This window comes from Neoarius graeffei, chromosome 28 (genome assembly GCF_027579695.1).
Source record: "Neoarius graeffei isolate fNeoGra1 chromosome 28, fNeoGra1.pri, whole genome shotgun sequence".
NCBI lineage: Eukaryota > Metazoa > Chordata > Actinopteri > Siluriformes > Ariidae > Neoarius > Neoarius graeffei.
The window spans coordinates 13,865,884-13,883,613 of NC_083596.1; the positions used below are offsets into that span (position 1 = coordinate 13,865,884).

General features: G+C 41.4%; 1 protein-coding gene across 3 annotated transcripts in view; it reads right to left on the bottom strand.

Annotated features, from left to right (window-relative positions):
• Positions 1–4,833: 4,833 nt before the first annotated feature.
• Positions 4,834–17,730, bottom strand: part of kat5b (K(lysine) acetyltransferase 5b) — a 45,257-nt gene continuing 32,360 nt past the window's right edge. For all 3 annotated transcript variants that reach the window (XM_060912120.1, XM_060912119.1, XM_060912118.1), the window contains 4 exons: positions 14,719–14,812; positions 14,271–14,430; positions 14,054–14,135; positions 4,834–6,041 (listed from right to left, as the gene is read on the bottom strand). In XM_060912120.1, the coding sequence (XP_060768103.1) occupies positions 5,907–6,041; positions 14,054–14,135; positions 14,271–14,430; positions 14,719–14,812 (471 nt within the window). In that variant the 3' untranslated portion in view covers positions 4,834–5,906. The remainder of the gene's footprint in view (positions 6,042–14,053; positions 14,136–14,270; positions 14,431–14,718; positions 14,813–17,730) is intronic.

A 17,730-nucleotide genomic window follows, 5' to 3' on the forward strand; every position in this document is an offset into this window, starting at 1 on the left:
ACACTTTAATGTTGGATGTAATGGTAGCCTTATTGCTGAACAAAGAGTTAAGACTTTATATTTTTGGATTATTGCATATACTATGGCAATGATTTAAATTTAATTGTTAGATCTAAGATGCATTCAATGATTTAAGTTAGTTTTATAGTTTTAAGTTAGTTTTATAATTACAGAATATAATTTAGGGTTGTTAAGACCTTATGATTCTAATGTTAAGACTTCATGAGTTTAATCCTGAATCCTGTTTGACCTTTCTCTGGTGAAGTAGCATTTCTTTGCTTTGCCAGACATATTCTTATTTTTCGTATGACTGTCTTTTAGGTTTGTTCTTATTTACTTATAACATATCTTTGTTGAAAGATTCCGTATGTGTGTAAGCAATGACCTTGTTATGATTATTTGACCTGCCCCAAGATCAAGCTGCTCACTTGATCTTGGGGCAGGTCAACCACAGTCACAGTCAACCACACACACATACATCTGAACACTCCATCAGAACAGTGATGTAATTAAAATGTGACCTGCTCTCACACACACACACACACACACATAGACACAGATATCAAAATGATGTCACTTACTCACACCCTCCCATAGACACACACACACACCCCTCTCTGAGGTCACATACAAACACACACATTTGACAGACACAATAGCCGTTTGGAGAGATTATGATTTGTTATAAAAGGTGTTTGTAATCTTTCATCTTTGGCGAGAATACTGTGAATAAACAGCAGTTAAACCGATCTCTGGTTCTCTGTTTTTTTGCGGTGTTCCGTCCCAGACGTCTGGGTGGTACGAGGGCGGGGGTCCCGAGAAGTGACCGATTGACCCTTTCAGACTGGGTTGAACCCCAACACGTGGGTTTCCCAAAAGCCTCTTAATGCTAAGAGCATCTTAACTAGGAGAGAGAGATTGTTCATTGTACTACTCGCTCTACCATTTCATGATGATCTTTGTGCTACGATGCTTTTGGGAAACTCAACACAGGCCCTTAAGGCACACTGGGCGGCACCGATCTCTGTTCCTGTAGCCCTCGGCTTCTCGCCTATACAGCTAGGGTTACAGTAGGGGGCTGGTCCTCTGGTAACCGTGAGAGTTTGACTCCCCACTTGCATCTGTATTGCAGCGTGCCTTGCCAGATGGCAGTAGGTACCATTTTTATGATGGTCTTGAAGAAACAGAATACAGACTAAGACATGCTAATATTCTAATGATAACCAAGAACAATGGTCGCAGAAGTCAATATCTCAAGTATGTTGGACATGCATGTCGCTGTACTAACACCATAATGACAAAAAAAAAAAAGTTGTTTGCAAAAGCCAAGAGGCCATACCATCATGACCCACGGATCAACATATCAAAGTTGCCGAATGTCTCAATCGAACAGGCAAAGAGAACACAACTGAAAGCTGGTTTTGCTGCATTGATTAAATGTCAGTTCAACAACGCAACTCCATGACAAGATTGCTGATTGGAGGAATTTACAGTTACAGGTAGGTAAGAATGCGTACTTATTACTAAAATGTTCTGCATGAAAATTTAATAGCACTGTGAAACTGATAATGTAAAAGCATTCATTTGAAGTTGCAATAATTATATTTTTATTCCTTACTTGGATAAATAATGTTGTAGAGTAAATTTTAGTGTCGTACTGTTTTGTAATTTTCCTTTTCACTGAGTGTTGCCTCTTCAAGGAGTAACGACAGAACATTCTGCATCGAAACATGTTTATCTTATCATGCTCCTTACTGTACATGCGTAGCAGATGTGTGTACAAGACAGCGATTAGACAAGATCCAATCAGCTTTAGAGCTGATCACGCTCCTGGCACGTGATCAGGGCACGTAATTGCAGTAGCCTAGCCTAACAATAAGCAATACCGGACAACGTGCAATATAATGTGCAATATCTCTCCTGCCGCCCCCCCTTCTTTTTCCCCCCTTCCTCTCTTCCCCATATCTTATTCTTTTTACATTTGTATACAGTTAGGTCCATAAATATTTGGACACTGACACAAATTTTGTTTTTTTTTACCTGTTTACTGAAACATATTCAAGTTATAGTTATATAATGAACATGGACATAAAGTCCAGACTTTCAGCTTTCATTTGAGGGTATCCACATTAAAATTGGATGAAGGGTTTAGGAGTTTCAGCTCCTTAACATGTGCCACCCTGTTTTTAAAGGGACCAAAAGTAATTGGACAATTGACTCAAAGGCTATTTCATGGGCAGGTGTGGGCAATTCCTTCATTATGTCTCATCTCATCTCATTATCTCTAGCCGCTTTATCCTTCTACAGGGTCGCAGGCAAGCTGGAGCCTATCCCAGCTGACTATGGGCGAAAGGCGGGGTACACCCTGGACAAGTCGCCAGGTCATCACAGGGCCAACACATAGACACAGACAACCACTCACATTCACACCTACGGTCAATTTAGAGTCACCAGTTAACCTAACCTGCATGTCTTTGGACTGTGGGGGAAACCGGAGCACCCGGAGGAAACCCACGCGGACACGGGGAGAACATGCAAACTCCGCACAGAAAGGCCCTCGCCGGCCCCGGGGCTCGAACCCAGGACCTTCTTGCTGTGAGGCGACAGCGCTAACCACTACACCACCGTGCCGCCCCTTCATTATGTCATTCTCAATTAAGCAGATAAAAGGCCTGGAGTTGATTTGAGGTGTGGTGCTTGCATTTGGAAGATTTTGCTGTGAAGAAAGCATGCGGTCAAAGGAGCTCTCCATGCAGGTGAAACAAGCCACGAAAACAGAAAAAAAACATCTGAGAAATTGCTACACTATTAGGAGTGGCAAAATCTACAGTTTGGTACATCCTGAGAAAGAAAGAAAGCAAGCACTGGTGAGCTCATCAATGCAAAAAGACCTGGATGCCCACAGAAGACAACAGTAGTGGATGATCGCAGAATGAAGAGAAACCCCTTCACAACAGCCAACCAAGTGAACAACACTCTCCAGGAGGTAGGCGTATCAATATCCAAATCTACCATAAAGAGAAGACTGCATGAAAGTAAATACAGAGGGTTCACTGCACGGTGCAAGCCACTCATAAGCCTCAAGAATAAAAAGGCTAGATTGGACTTTGCTAAAAAAAACATCTAAAAAAGCCAGCACAGTTCTGGAAGAACATTCTTTGGACAGATGAAACCAAGATCAACCTCTACCAAAATGATGGAAAGAAAAAAGTATGGCGAAGGCATGGTACAGCTCATGATCCAAAGCATACCACATCATCTGTAAAACACAGCGGAGGCAGTGTGATGGCTTGGGCATGCATGGCTGCCAGTGGCACTGGGTCACTAGTGTTTATTGATGATGTGACACAGGACAGAAGCAGCCGGATGAATTCTGAGGTATTCGGAGACATACTGTGTGCTCAAATCCAGCCAAACTGATTGGTCGGCGTTTCATAATACAGATGGACAATGACCCAAAACAAAGCCAAAGCAACCCAGTTTATTAAAGCAAAGAAGTGGAATATTCTTGAATGGCCAAGTCAGTCACCTGATCTCAACCCAATTGAGCATGCATTTCACTTGTTAAAGACTAAACTTCAGACAGAAAGGCCCACAAACAAACAGCAACTGAAAACCGCTGCAGTAAAGGCCTGGCAGAGCATTAAAAAGGAGGAAAAACAGCGTCTGGTGATGTCCATGAGTTCAAGACTTCAGGCAGTCATTGCCAACAAAGGGTTTTCAACCAAGTATTAGAAATGAACATTTTATTTACAATTATTTAATTTGCCCAATTACTTTTGAGCCCCTGAAATGAAGGGATTGTGTTTAAAAAATGCTTTAGTTCCTCACATTTTTATGCAATCATTTTTGTTCAACCCACTGAATTAAAGCTGAAAGTCTGAACTTCAACTGCATGTGAATTGTTTTGTTCACAATTCATTGTGGTAATGTACAGAACCAAAATTAGAAAAATGTTGCCTCTGTCCAAATATTTATGGACCTAACTGTATGTAAATACTTAATTTATTTTATCTAGAAGTTTTCCTCGATTTCTTTTCTCTGTTTATCTGTAATGATGCTGCTGGAATCTTAATTTCCCTGAGGGAACCCTCCCAAAGGGATCAATATAGTTTAATCTAATCTAATGATGTAATGCAATAGATGTAATGTCTCCTTTTTATCTAGTAAAGAGTATATATAGATTTGAGAACAAAGGGACGGTGTGAGGGGTGAGCCAAACCCTCATCACTTGTCCATTTCTGCAATAAACCTCCTTTCTCTTGCAAAAAGGACGAGACTGGTGTTTGGTGTTTGTCGTTTTTCCACAATGTAGAATATGATTTTTTTTTTTTTTTTAAAGGAATAAGCAATGGCCTTGCTTTAGCAAGCATATTAGTTGAGAGAACCCATTTCAAAACGTGATTTTCCCATCCAGAACACTTGCGTTTGGATCCACCTCCTGTTAATCATGTTATAGACACGGGTTGCAACAGATCCTGGAGGCAGAGCTTCATGAACATGAGCAGGATTCATTCAAATATCAGTAAGACCTAATCTTGGGGGATAATAATTTTACCTAATGCAGCTTTAACAGGATTAAAACTGCACATGTATGTATGAATGAATGAATGAAAATGAATAGAAAAACCATATCACAGGTCACAGAGGACTAGTCACGAACACAATGCTCATTATTACAGAACAAAGATGACGTCAAGGACGAGTCGATCTCTAATATGATCTGCGAAAGATAAAATTTATAGTGAATTAATGAGATTCAGAGGTATTTCACACATGATAAAATTACAGATTATATAAAAAGATCATGAAAGGAGTAAGGACTATTACAAATCGATGAAAAGTGGTTCCACCTTGTGGCATTTAATGAAGACTGTAAAGAGAAATTACATGACACTTATGGGAGTGAACTGCGTACGTGTAAGTAGGTGAGAACAGAATATTTCACCAATGCCACTACATTAAAAACTGCTCAGGAATAACTCCTTGTCATCAATATAGGTAATATTACTGGGGAAGAAACATTAATAGAAATCTTTCATGTTACAGGTCTCTAATTATGGAGGAGATTTTACAGAAAATAGTCTTTACCTTAAATTAAAATACTATGCCACGAGTGTTTAACGGTTTACATTCAGTTCTTTTTACCATTAAAAAAAAAAAAAAAAAAGTGACAGCTGTACACGCATCCAAATTTACATTCTTGTAACAGTTCAACATGGCTTATTTTTACGGACATCCCCATGCATTTTTTTTTTTTTTTAAATTCCCCCACACAGAGATGCAATACCAAGTTTAAAAACATCCTTTACAAAAGAAAAGAACGGTGTATATTATGTACAAATACTAAAGAACAAACATCAGATTAGATTTAGCTTGAAGTTTCTTGTGCGTAGAATCCACAGGTGGCTGTGCTGGTTTAAAAAAAATAAAATAAAAACAAACTAATAATAAATGAGTCTGTGATTGAGTTACTGAGTCATTTGATTTGACACTCTCTTGCGAGAGAGGGAGGAAAAGCATTTTTTCTGTTGAATTAATTCATAAAGACCCAAAGCAAGGATGAAGACTATGACCGATCAGTGATGAAGACTGGGGCATCAGAAGAGAAGGTGGGTGAATCTGAAGCACTTCAGAAAAGCGAATCCACTTTCTCTGGTCAAACACCAATTTGAGGACGAAAATCATAAAAGGGCACACAAGAAGGACAAAATGACTGATGGTCACATAAGCACAATCACTAGAATAATGGGCAGCAAAAATTTTTTTTTCCTTGTATAATTAAGTCTTTTAGTCAGCTTTAGGACAAAAAGTGACCCAGGGCCTGTAAAATGATTCCTGCAACGTAGTCTATGAAACTGCAGTTCTCCAAGCTTCAGTCTCAGAGCTTGCAATGGAGCACATCTCTACCACTTGCCCCTCTTGCTCCAGTCTTTCGGGGTAAAATGCAGGCATTTCGGGTCGATACGCAGGTGTCGCTTTTGCATGGCACGTTCATGACCTTCTACGATGTCCTCCGAAAGTGTGAGGATGTACTGCCCCTGGAGAAGAGTTAACAGAACAGCGAGCGTATTAATTCCATTCAATTTTATTTCCATCGTGCTTTTAACAATAGTTCGTTTGTCGATTTAAACCCCTACTGAAAGGTCCCATGGCATGAAATTTTCACTTTGAGGTTTTTTAACGTTAAAATGAGTTCCTCTGACCTTCTTAAGTCACCCCAGTGGCTAGAAATTTTATAATGTGTAAACCAAACTATGCCCAACATTTGAGAATGGCGCGTCAAAACGGCGCGTTGATAAACTCTTCCCTTTACTACATCAGCAAGGGAGATGATCCCCACGCCCCCCCTCTGGATTCCCACCCACTGTATGGATTGCCCCGCCCAGTTGTAGTGAGGAGACCATAGAGGACACAACATGGCATCACCTAAGCGAGCGAAACATGGAAGTTGCGCTGTACATGGATGTGACAACACAGAAAGGAGTCTGTTTTTACTGCCGACGGGAGAGCCCCTGAAGACGCAGTGGCTTAATTTTATTTACTCCAATAATACGCCGTCGAGTCTACCTAAGACGGTGTATGTTTGTCGGAAGCATTTTCCTGAGGAATGTTTCCACAACTTGGGACAGTACAGGGCAGGTTTTGCACATCAACTGTCACTGAAGCCTGGGTCCGTACCAAGCATCCCTGCCGCATCAGCCACAAACACCGAACAAGTAAGTGTATAACTGTTAAGTCGTTTTGCCGTGTTTTAAAATCGGTGCGTTAGCCTTGCAATGGCTACATTAGCTGTGCAGCTAACCGCTTCCTGCAGTTAGCCAGGTAATCCGCGCTACAAAACTAAAGAGCATGCAGCATGATCTGTTAAACTGAGTTTAGTCTGGAAATTGACTAACTTATGAGCTTATGTTTGACTATTGCTCCGCAATGCATGTCTTCTGTTGGATAAGCGATATGTTGCCGTAGTTGCTGCTTCTATCCTCTTTGGTTATGGAGTGCGTGTTCAAGCCTAGGGTATTATACGTTCGTAAACTACCACTCCGAACACTCTCACACTCTGTTCTCTGTGTCACGTTGAGTTTACGAAAGGAGTCCGAGGGAGAACGGGGTTTTGTCTTAGCAGCGTGGCTACAGGCGCTGATAGCAGCGAGTATGTGTGCGCGCAGCTTGGTCAAGCCACTCCCTCTCCCCCCATGGCCCGCCCCCACCCTCTACCCTTCCCCGCCTCCTGCTTCTCATTAGCAAAACGACGCACTGGGAAAAGCGCTGAAATGGGGCTTTCTCCCAGGAGGCTATATTTACGTGCCGAGGGTTCATTTCGAGAAAGGCTGCGGATATAACATCCGGAAGCCTCCACGAGCCCGTTTAAAGCATCAACAAACCACCATGCCATGGGACCTTGAACAAACCAGAGGTGACTACGGCAAAGGAGAAGCACTCTGAGAGGGCATGAGAAAAGAAACCTTTAGAGGAAGCAGACTCAAAAAAAAACCAACCCATCCTCTTGAGATTATAAATCGTTACTCTTCTACAACAAAAGTAAACAGTACCGAGTGTGTTAAAATTGCTGTTCAGTATGAGCACATTGTAAAGAAGAGTCCTGGGATGAGCATAGGACAGTCTTTAAGGTTATAGCAGCAGTTTTTACATACAATCCTACAGCGTGCAGATGAGATTATCCACTGAAACAGTGATGAGACTTGGGCTGACTCTGCTCTTTCCTCCAACAGGACCTTCTCAAGCCATTTGTATTGCTCTATAAACAGACCGAGTACAGAATACTTAAATAATATTGGCTGACTTTCTTTGTGGTATATCAGACATTTTCCATTCAGCTAGCATGATACTGAACAAGTCAAAGACGAGTAGCTGAATGGAATATATCCGATATACCACGAAAAAAAAAAAAGGCAGCCAATTATATTATACATACACATTCCTTTTGGTGTTCAACACGTCTTTCTATTTCAAAAGTCTCTCAAAATCTTCCGTATTTAACAAAGCAAACCTGGCAGCCATGTTTGTTTACAAACCGTCACAGTCGCTCACTAGCGCAGAAGTTTTACGTCTCTGACATGCGACATCGTGTTATCTTGACAACCATGCAATATCATAAGCCGTATTGAATGCTCGTTCTCCACTGCATAGTGACATAATACACGTAGGATAAGCGATATGCGAACAATATTGCATGTGATGGAATCAAACAAACCAGAGCGTCAGCGACGCAGTAGCTCACACAGCCGAACCATGAGAAACCAGACTCATTTATAAGTTGCTCTTTATGAGAACAATTTGATCCTCCAAACAAAACAACATGGATGCAAACGGCACGCCTTTTGGCGGATGCCGCCTTTTTCACGGCTGTCTGGGGGACTTGTGTGAATCATGCAGATCTGATGATTTATTTATTTATTTTTTTTTGGGGGGGGGGGGGGGGGGGGGTTGTTGGAATGTCTGATTATAATTTCATCAAAGTAAATTCTGTATTAAAATTACTAAATAAGCAAATGCCGTTACAGTCCATGAAACATAGGAAGTATGAGAAGAAAACAGTAAATCAGAAAGCTGCGCACGTAAAGCCAATTGTGGCAGATAACAGAATCCAGGGACACATGTCTGCCCGGGGGCATTTTGAGTTATTGACAGATTCAGAAAGTACAGTTTCTAAGCTTTCCAATGATGCCTTCCATGTGGAGATCTGACAATATTTGAAGAATGTGTGGCCTTTTGAAAGTGTATACTTCTTAAAACAGAAAAGGGAGAAAACCGCCCTCAAAGTTTTCCATCTCAGCTACTCTGGGTGTAGGGCGGGCACATAATGGTGCTCATTTGCATGACATTAAGGAAAGCCCTACCCCCTACTAGCTAGCACGATACTACTTTCATGTAAACAAAGATCACCACGTCAATTTTCCTTCCATGCAAAGTATGCCCAACACAATTATGAAGTACAAAAATAAGTCCTAAAGTATACTTTGACGTTTTGTGGTTGAAAAATTACTCACACCGTTAGAAAGAAAGATAGCACGATGATGACACAACTAACAACACTAGTTTCATGTAAAGCCTCGGTCACAACCGGCCATATGTGCTCCTGCGGCTGGTCTACACGCAAAAAACGCAAGAAACACACAGAGAGTGCGCATGAAATGCACAAGAGCACGCGTGTGATGTGCTGATTTTCGAGCCGCAGAGGTTCTTTGTCATGTCAAACAAACTCTACAGGCGCTTACGTTTTTTTCAGGTTGCAAGACAAACTTACGGCCAACGCGCGTCTTTCTCCATGAACAAAAAAAAAAAAAAAGCAGCGATTTGGGAAACGCCAAAAATCACACGGCCAAAAAAATCGTACGTCCGGTTGTGACCTAGGCTTAACCAAACCACAACACTCTCCGTTACATGCAAAAATAACCACACAGCCTTAGATTAATAAACTTACCCCATCAGAAAGAGAAACGGCGCCTTGCACACACCAATGCCTCCGATGGAATGTAATTCTAGAACGGTCCGTGTATCATCTAATCATTCAAGTATTCCATTCAATCTGGAAAACGAGGTTGCGTTTTTTTTTTTGCTAGAAATGGTTATCTCCGATGTGTGTCAGCTCCTCTGCGCGCTGTTTAGTAACTCATTCCATAGTGAAATTACATGCCTGTATGCAGCTAAGTAGCCACGAGCTCAGCCCGTATCATACAGCTGATTCGCGAAAAAAAAACAAAAGACTTAAATCATGTGAATGGCCCATATGGTAATTTACCCACACCCCCCAGCAGGCTACAGTCCTGACAAAAACGAGACAATTTGCAACAAAAAAAAATGTATGCTCTTCCAACAAAACAATCTATTATCTGAAATACTGATTGCATTCTTCAAGATCTCAACTTGCACATGATGGAAAAAAAACAAAAATCACAAATTTCGAAAAAAAATGCTTCTTTTGCGATTATCTCGGATTCGTTTCGGTCAACATGTGTCCTTGGATTCGGTGAGGGGTCACAATTGGCTGCGCGCCATTATCTGCTGCTGGCTGCACTTCACTGCACGCACAAGGATTTCCATCAGTCCAACATAAGTTACGTAATTGGCTTTATGTGCACAGCTTTCTGATTTACTGTTTTCTTCTCATACTTAGGCCGAATCCCATTTCACCCCTTGGACCAACCCCTTGGCCCTTCCCCTCCATTTTGCGCGTTCACGTGAAGGGGTAGGGGTATCCCAATCCCAGTTAACGCGGAGGGGTAGGGGAAGGGGTAGGGCTTCTGTACCCCTCCAAACGGAGATTTTCCTGGAGCTGACTCCGAACGAAGGGGTTTGAGTGATTTCCCACAATGCCATGCGGATTTCAGCGAGATTTCATGCGGATTTCAGAAAGATGGCGGTTCCCGCGGCGAAAGATTGTCATAAATGTATTTTCTCCATTATTTACGTGTTTTAAGTTGTTATCCAGAGGAAACACGCCGCTTGATTCGCTTTCGAGCTGAGAATGAGCAGCGATTTCTGAAATCCAAGCTGCTGCTAAAAAGCTTTGGGAGTGAGTATTGTTTTCGGTTGCTTTACTGCGTACGTTTTGTTCTGTTATTCTCGCTTTTATTGTTTACATGAGTGTTCTGACACCTCATTCTGTCGGATGTGGTGCACGAAGCGCCAAAGATATCCCATTCAGTGGTGTTAGTTAACAAATCACACCCTGCCAGCAGAGATTTCTGGTTCTGCCTCTGGCTCTGACTGTAGCGGCTGGTCGCAGCCAATGACGCATTTGGTCGCGTTTTGCTAACGTAAACGCTGACGGAGGTACGCGATGACGTATGCGATCATTGAAGGGCTATCCCAATACGTAAGGGTTGAATTTCAAGCCCTATCCCTTGTAGCTCAGTTTCAAGGGATAGGGCCAAGGGGAAGGCGGAGGGGTAGGGGTAGAAATTAGAATTGGGATTGGGCCTTATACTTCCTATGTTTCATGGACTGTAACGGCATTTGCTTATTTAGTAATTTTAATACAGAGTTTACTTTAATGAAATTACAATCAGACACTCCAACGCCCCCCCAAAAAAAACTCATCGGATCTGCACGATTCATACAAGTCCCCCAGACAGCCATGAAAAAGGTGCCATCCGCCAAAAGGCGCGCCGTTTGCATCCATGAAACAATCAAAATCCATTGAAAACTGTGGAGCAGTCATTTTTGTGGTTGCTGCCTCACAGAAGCGAAGCGGTAGCCACTATGTCATCGTGTTGTAAGGATGACAGTAACAATGGCGCACTATGCATAAAGCATTACAAATCACCAGAACGGCGAATTGTGATCTCGCGATATGAAGTTGATCTTGTGTTATCAAAGGTACACAAGAACGAGTGGCGAAGCCACCATATCATCATGTTGTAAGAATGAGTATAACAGTAGTGAAACTTTGTAACCAATCAGCATTTATCCTGATCAAGTTCTATTACCCGTTCTGCTTCTTGATAAACTTCGGAACCAATCAGAACCAGAAACGAAATAAGAGAAACCTTGTTACAACTTTGTAGTATCGGAAGATAATCAGCAGATTAAAAAAAGAAACGAAATTCACCTTGTGGTTCGCCAAGGCTACTGATTCAATATCAAGTAAGTGGTGTTTATTTCAAGAACATTTACCTTTTGATTATCACAGCTTTTGTTTGGTCCTTCTGAAAGGTCAAATGAAAGTTTTTTTTTTTTTAGCTTTTTGGCAGATATACTGAAAAGCCGATATCAAACTTCCACTATTCGCTTAAAATTTTTTTTTTATTTTAGTGTCTTTACACTACACTTGTGAAACAAAATGTGCTCATTAGTACTAAATAATGCTTCCAAGACAATTCATGAACAAGTGCTTTCTTACCATTTTGAAAACAAACCTAGTTCACAGCACCGTATTTTGAACAAAACACAGTAAACAAAATTGGTAACCAAAATACTACAAACCCTGATGCTGATCACAGCTTGGTGATACTTGCAAGAGATGAGGCAAGTATCATTGATCCCATGTATACATGCTATATTTACTGCATGGACATGGGATCAGAGAACAATTTCATTTATAAGCAGTAGCCATGTGTACCCATTAGGGATGTTAACCGATGACCGTTTGACCGGTGGTTGACTGAATCAGCGTCAACCGGTTAATTTTTTTTGGTTGTCGGTTAAAAAAAAAAAATCAATCGTTTTGAAGCTGCCGATTTTGGAGTGGAGAACCTGGAATTCTGTGTTGTAAACGCTTGGGGCATGCCATGCGGTGTAAGGACGACAGCTGACAAATCAGAAACACCCATTCAGTCATGTCCCGCCCTCCCGCCCCAGTTAAAGACAGCTGACAAATCAGAAACACCCATTCAGTCATGTCCCGCCCTCCCGCTGCCACTCTGTGAAAGAAAAGTGTAGACACAGGCTTTTTAGCTTACAAATTACTATTCTGTTGTTTTTTTTTTTTTAATTATTATTAGAAGGCACATGGAGTTTAGTCCTGCCTTGGCCAGTGCATTCTGAAAGTATGTTTCGGTCTGTAGCCAACAATGCATGTTATTGCAGATCACATCTCTCCACACAAACTAAAGGCGCAGATGCCAACTTTTTCACGACTTTTTCATGGACTGTAACGGCATTTGCTTATGTAGTAATTTTAATACAGAATTTACTCTGATGAAATTATTCAGACACTCCAACGCCCCCCTTAAAAAAAAAAATCGGATCTGCACAGCCGTGAAAAAGGCGCGCCGTTTGCATCCGTTTAAACTCATAGGTTAACCGACTTTAACCGGCTAATGAGGCTCGGTGGTTGGTCAAGATTTTTTTTTTAGTTTTCGCCATCCCTAGTACCCATAGGGTACCTATTTTTATGAATTGTGGACAGACGACGGATGACGCGTGATGGCAATAGCTCATCACTCTATAGCTGGTGGGCTAATAATAATGAATGAAACTCGCTAGACAGGAACAGAATACATACATGTTATTTACCAGCTGGGAGGTCCGCATCGTGAAATACCGTGACCGAGGTCTTGAAAGTACTGAGCGAGGCCCTCTGGGCCGAGGTCAGTATTCAAGGCCGAGGTCACGGTATTTCACCATACGGACCGACCTTAAGCTGGTAAATAATATATTTATTTTTTTCTTTACCAAATTCTAACAGAAAACGAGAGCGCCTGACAGGGAAAACCGAGCCGCCATTTTGAATCCTCATTCATGGCTGTAATGCAAATGGCTTCCTCCTTGGTATACAAGTGCACTTCCATGGCAGGAAATAAAACGACATTTTGCCGCCTCTGTAGTCCCCTATTTATACAAATAGGAGTCATTCAGGATTCAGCCATGTTTTTGCTCGGCGTTAGCAACAGTTACAGGTTTTTAGCTTTCGCCTGAAATGTTTTCTTTTACTACTTCTTCCTCAGGGTAGTAAAACTCGCTTTCGCTGTGAAGACTGTCGTTATCGCTATCCATGCTGTAAAATTAACGCTATTATGCTAAGAAATGCTGGCAAAAATTTATAAGATTTTTGATAAAAAAAAATCTTATAAAAAAGATAAATGTTGACAAAAATTGCTACTATGTTGTTGTGAACGAGCGAGTCGCCAGAGGTCCGTAACTGGGGTCCGTACCGTCGGATACGGACCCGCTCGCCAGCCAATCAGAGCGCAGGATTTTGATGGAAACCGGACCGTGAAAAAAATAAATGGTTTTTATTCCATTGAAAAAAAAAAAAAAAAAAGTGTCCTGTATGTAACAATGGCAAATATTAGTAGAAGAGAGTCCAGTAAGCAGCAGGTGTGTCACTTAATTCCTGCACGTTTACTCAACACATTCATTTCACGAGCTGGTTTTCCATGTAAACATCGGATAATTTTAACGTTTCCAAAAAGGTGATGGGATTGATGGAAACGGCATTATCATCAACTACAGGGGGATTAACGAGAGAGGGAAGAAAAAAAAAAAAAACAACCAGTATCCAAAGTTTGTCTCTAACATCCAATGGAACAAGCAGGTTTTATAAACCCAGGTCACCGTAGACCGACTGATATTTTTAAATGATTACCTTGTAGTAATTGATGAGGTTGAGGTACTGTAGGGTTGATATTACATCCTCTTTCTTTACACTGGTTATCTCGCTAATTTCACTGGAAACAAAGTTATACAAAGGAAATGCATCACTCTTCACATAACCCCTCAACACTTCTGAAAGCAGAAGAGGAAGTATTCAGTATAATCTGGTTCTCAAAGCGTAGAACAAATAGGGGAAAGAAAGGGCTTACTTGATGGTGATTTGCGGTCTTTCTCCATTATCTGATTTAAGGTCCATGAGAATCTCGAGAATAGTCTGAGACCAATAAGAGCGGTAAGATAGCAGGCCCAGATCAGACAGGGGCTTCTCTGGGGTTCCGGTCTTACCTTCAACTTTAGAAAGCTCGTAACCTGAGACGCAGACAGACAGAGAGGACATGTGAGGAATTTCATATTTGTCCTGAACAACTAAGCCGAATGGATACTGCTTGTATAGAAGAGGACACTTGAGGTAAGGTGTGTCCGATTGCAGAGAAATGAATCAGGTGTGGTTCTACATTATGGAATTTATTGACGAGTGTAACATCTTACACATTTCACACTAAACCATAATATCATAACATTTAGCTCATGGAAGTCATTTTCATGAAAAAAAAAAAGTCATTTTTGAGTAAACCGCTCGAGTTGTGGAAAACTTACTGAACTCGATTAGCAGTTTGCCATAGCCTCGCCTCTGATATGGTGGTAAAGTCAGAATACAGGCCACGTTATAATCCTCAGTCGACTCTTTTTCCTTTAAAGAGTAAAACGAAAAAGGAGCATGGTTAAAACTTCATGATTAGCATATTTGATTGTTTATTTATATTGTATGATGACTTTACATACTGTATTTAAAATGTTTACAATTTGAGTGGAGTTTATTTTATCCTCTCTAAATTTATAAGATGTACAGTTTGGGGTGATAAACTCTTTTGTGAAAGCCCTTTTGTGCAGTAATCTCCATGTTTTCATCCCACCCACCAGCCAGTTCTCCCCCATCATACAACAGCGACCAACCAGGGAAGGTGAAGGCTAAGACATTGCAGTTTCCTCCAAGACACATGAAGCTAACCAATTGCATCTTTTCTAACTGATGCTCATGCTGTGTCACAGGACAGCGTAACGCACTTGGAGGAAAGCGCTATCTGTCCTCTTCCACATACATGAGCTCATTGGTGCCCACGTGTCACTCAGTGCGTTTACATGCACATAGAGAGAATCGAATTTCTGCTGTTGCTTGACTGAAATCGAAATTCAAAATGCCATGTACACACCTTAATTCGGCTGAAATTGAACCGAACTTGATTTCTCGGAATCGAGCTACACGACCTAGATTATGCGATTTCTGCCGAGCTACTTAGTGCATGTAAACCCTATTGAGCTACGTATTCGAGCTACTTACTTCAGCACTGCCCCTTCCGGAAGTGACGAGTGACCAAACCACAAGCGGGAAACACAACAGCCTCGGTCGGCATGACAACGGCATGAATCTTTTCTTTTTGTGGCATTGTTTGCACTGTTAAAGTTTAGCTCACTTACTGTATCGCCAAATACATCTGTACAGCTGTTGCATAGCTGTGAATTGTGTACATAAACAAGTCACTGTATTTGTGTGTGTGTGTGTGTGTGTGTGTGTGTGTGTGTGTGTATATATAGATAGATGTCCAACATCTGAAGAATGTCAATAAAAACAAAACAATTGAACTTTTTGTGTGTTTATTAAGACATAAGTTAAATTGTAAGCAAAAAATGGACTTTAGAAAAATATACAATTGTGCAAAATAAGTTGTCGTACAAAACAGTGGTCTGCGCAGGACAGTTTGTAGCCATACAGTCTGTTAGAGCAAGCCTAACAGCTTGAGCACGGAACTTGTGAACACAGAACTGCCAGTGTTGCCAGATTGGGCGGTTTTAAGTGCATTTTGGCGGATTTGAACATGTTTTGGGCTGGAAAACGTCAGCAGTATCTGGCAACACTGCTGATAACTTTGTTTATACTCTTGAATAGCTCTTCATGACGACAACCGGAAGTGTACCAACACGATGGGGCGTGTAGCGCCACCTGTGGCTCGGGTGCACAATGCACCTCACACAATAGCTCGATTTCATCGTGTGCATGTAGGATTGGATTTCTCTGGCACCCTGCTGGGACCTTCAGCTCGATTACCGACAGCAGCTCGATTTGGATGTGCATGTAAACGTAGTCACTGTGGCTGACTGAGAAGCAGCAGCAGCCTTTATTTGTCACATGCACACTCAAGTGCACAGTGAAATTCATCCTCTGCATTTAACCCATCTGAAGCAGTGAACACACGCACATGCACCCAGAGCAGTGGGCAGCCACACTACAGCGCCCGGGGAGCAGTTGGGGGTTCGGTAGCTTGCTCAAGGGCACTTCAGCCCAAGGCCGCCCCATGTTAACCTAACTACATGTCTTTGAACTGTAGGGGAAACCGGAGCACCCGCAGGAAACCCACGCAGACACAGGAAGAACATGCAAACTCCACACAGAAAGGCCCTTGTCGGCCACTGGGCTCGAACCCAGAACCTTCTTGCTATGAGGCGACAGTGCTAAAAGCACCAGAAACAGCATGCCATCCCTCCCACCCAGAAAGCTCAGACAATTTTGGTCTCTTGGTTCACGGTCAATGATGGCCATGGCATGGTCAGGACAGTGCAGGAAGTATAATACTGTAGACCTGACAGCGTGCTGCTGCACTGATGAACCTCCCATATATTTATATAGGAGAACAGCACGTTTTCAGTTGGCCTTTAAAAAGTGTTTACATAAAACTAGTGTTGATTCGAGAATAAATAACATTTATGGAATATATTAATTTTGTGCGGCGTTGTGATGAGCTTTTACTTGAAGCTTTTTTTTTTAAATAAACATTGTCAAGTCAAGTCAACTTTATTGTCAAATATGCTATGCATACTCGACATACAGCACAGATAAAATTTCAGTCCTCTCTGACCCACGGCGCAAACAGGCAATGCAATAAATAAAAATAAAAATAGAATAATTGAAAAAAAAACAATAGATAAGAACTCTAGATAAGAACTAGACATAGACTAAACACTCAAACAATATAAACAGTAAAAACAGTATAAACACTAGATAAGAACTAGACATAGACTAAACACTCATATATACATACATATACACACAGTGTAAAGCAATACACCAAATTCACAGGCACCACCATCTTACTTTTTTTTTTTTTACTGATATTCGTAACCAGTCCATGTGTTTTGTTGTTGCTTCCAGCTCGCTCACTGTTCGTTCAATCAGCTTGAAACTCATGATTCCCACCTAGTGGTCAAATCTCACGTTGACTTGTTTTTCCAATAAAATCGGCTGAACGCTTTACTGTCTAGCGCCCGCGAAAGATCGGACCACTGAGGAAAATTTTGTATTCTTCCTAAAAAGAAAAGATTTTCCTAATTTTTTTTTCGTGGAGAAAAAATGAGAAGGTGTATAAATAATCAGTCATACTGTTTTGAAGAGAACGAACAAAAATTTGACCCTCTTACACACAGCGCATTCGAGCACCACCGTCATTAGTCATGCTTGGTGTCCACAATTTGGGTGGGGTTTACATTAGACCGCATCAGCGGATCATCAGATTAACGTTTTTAAAACGATTAGTGTGCACACAGCAACGCCAATAC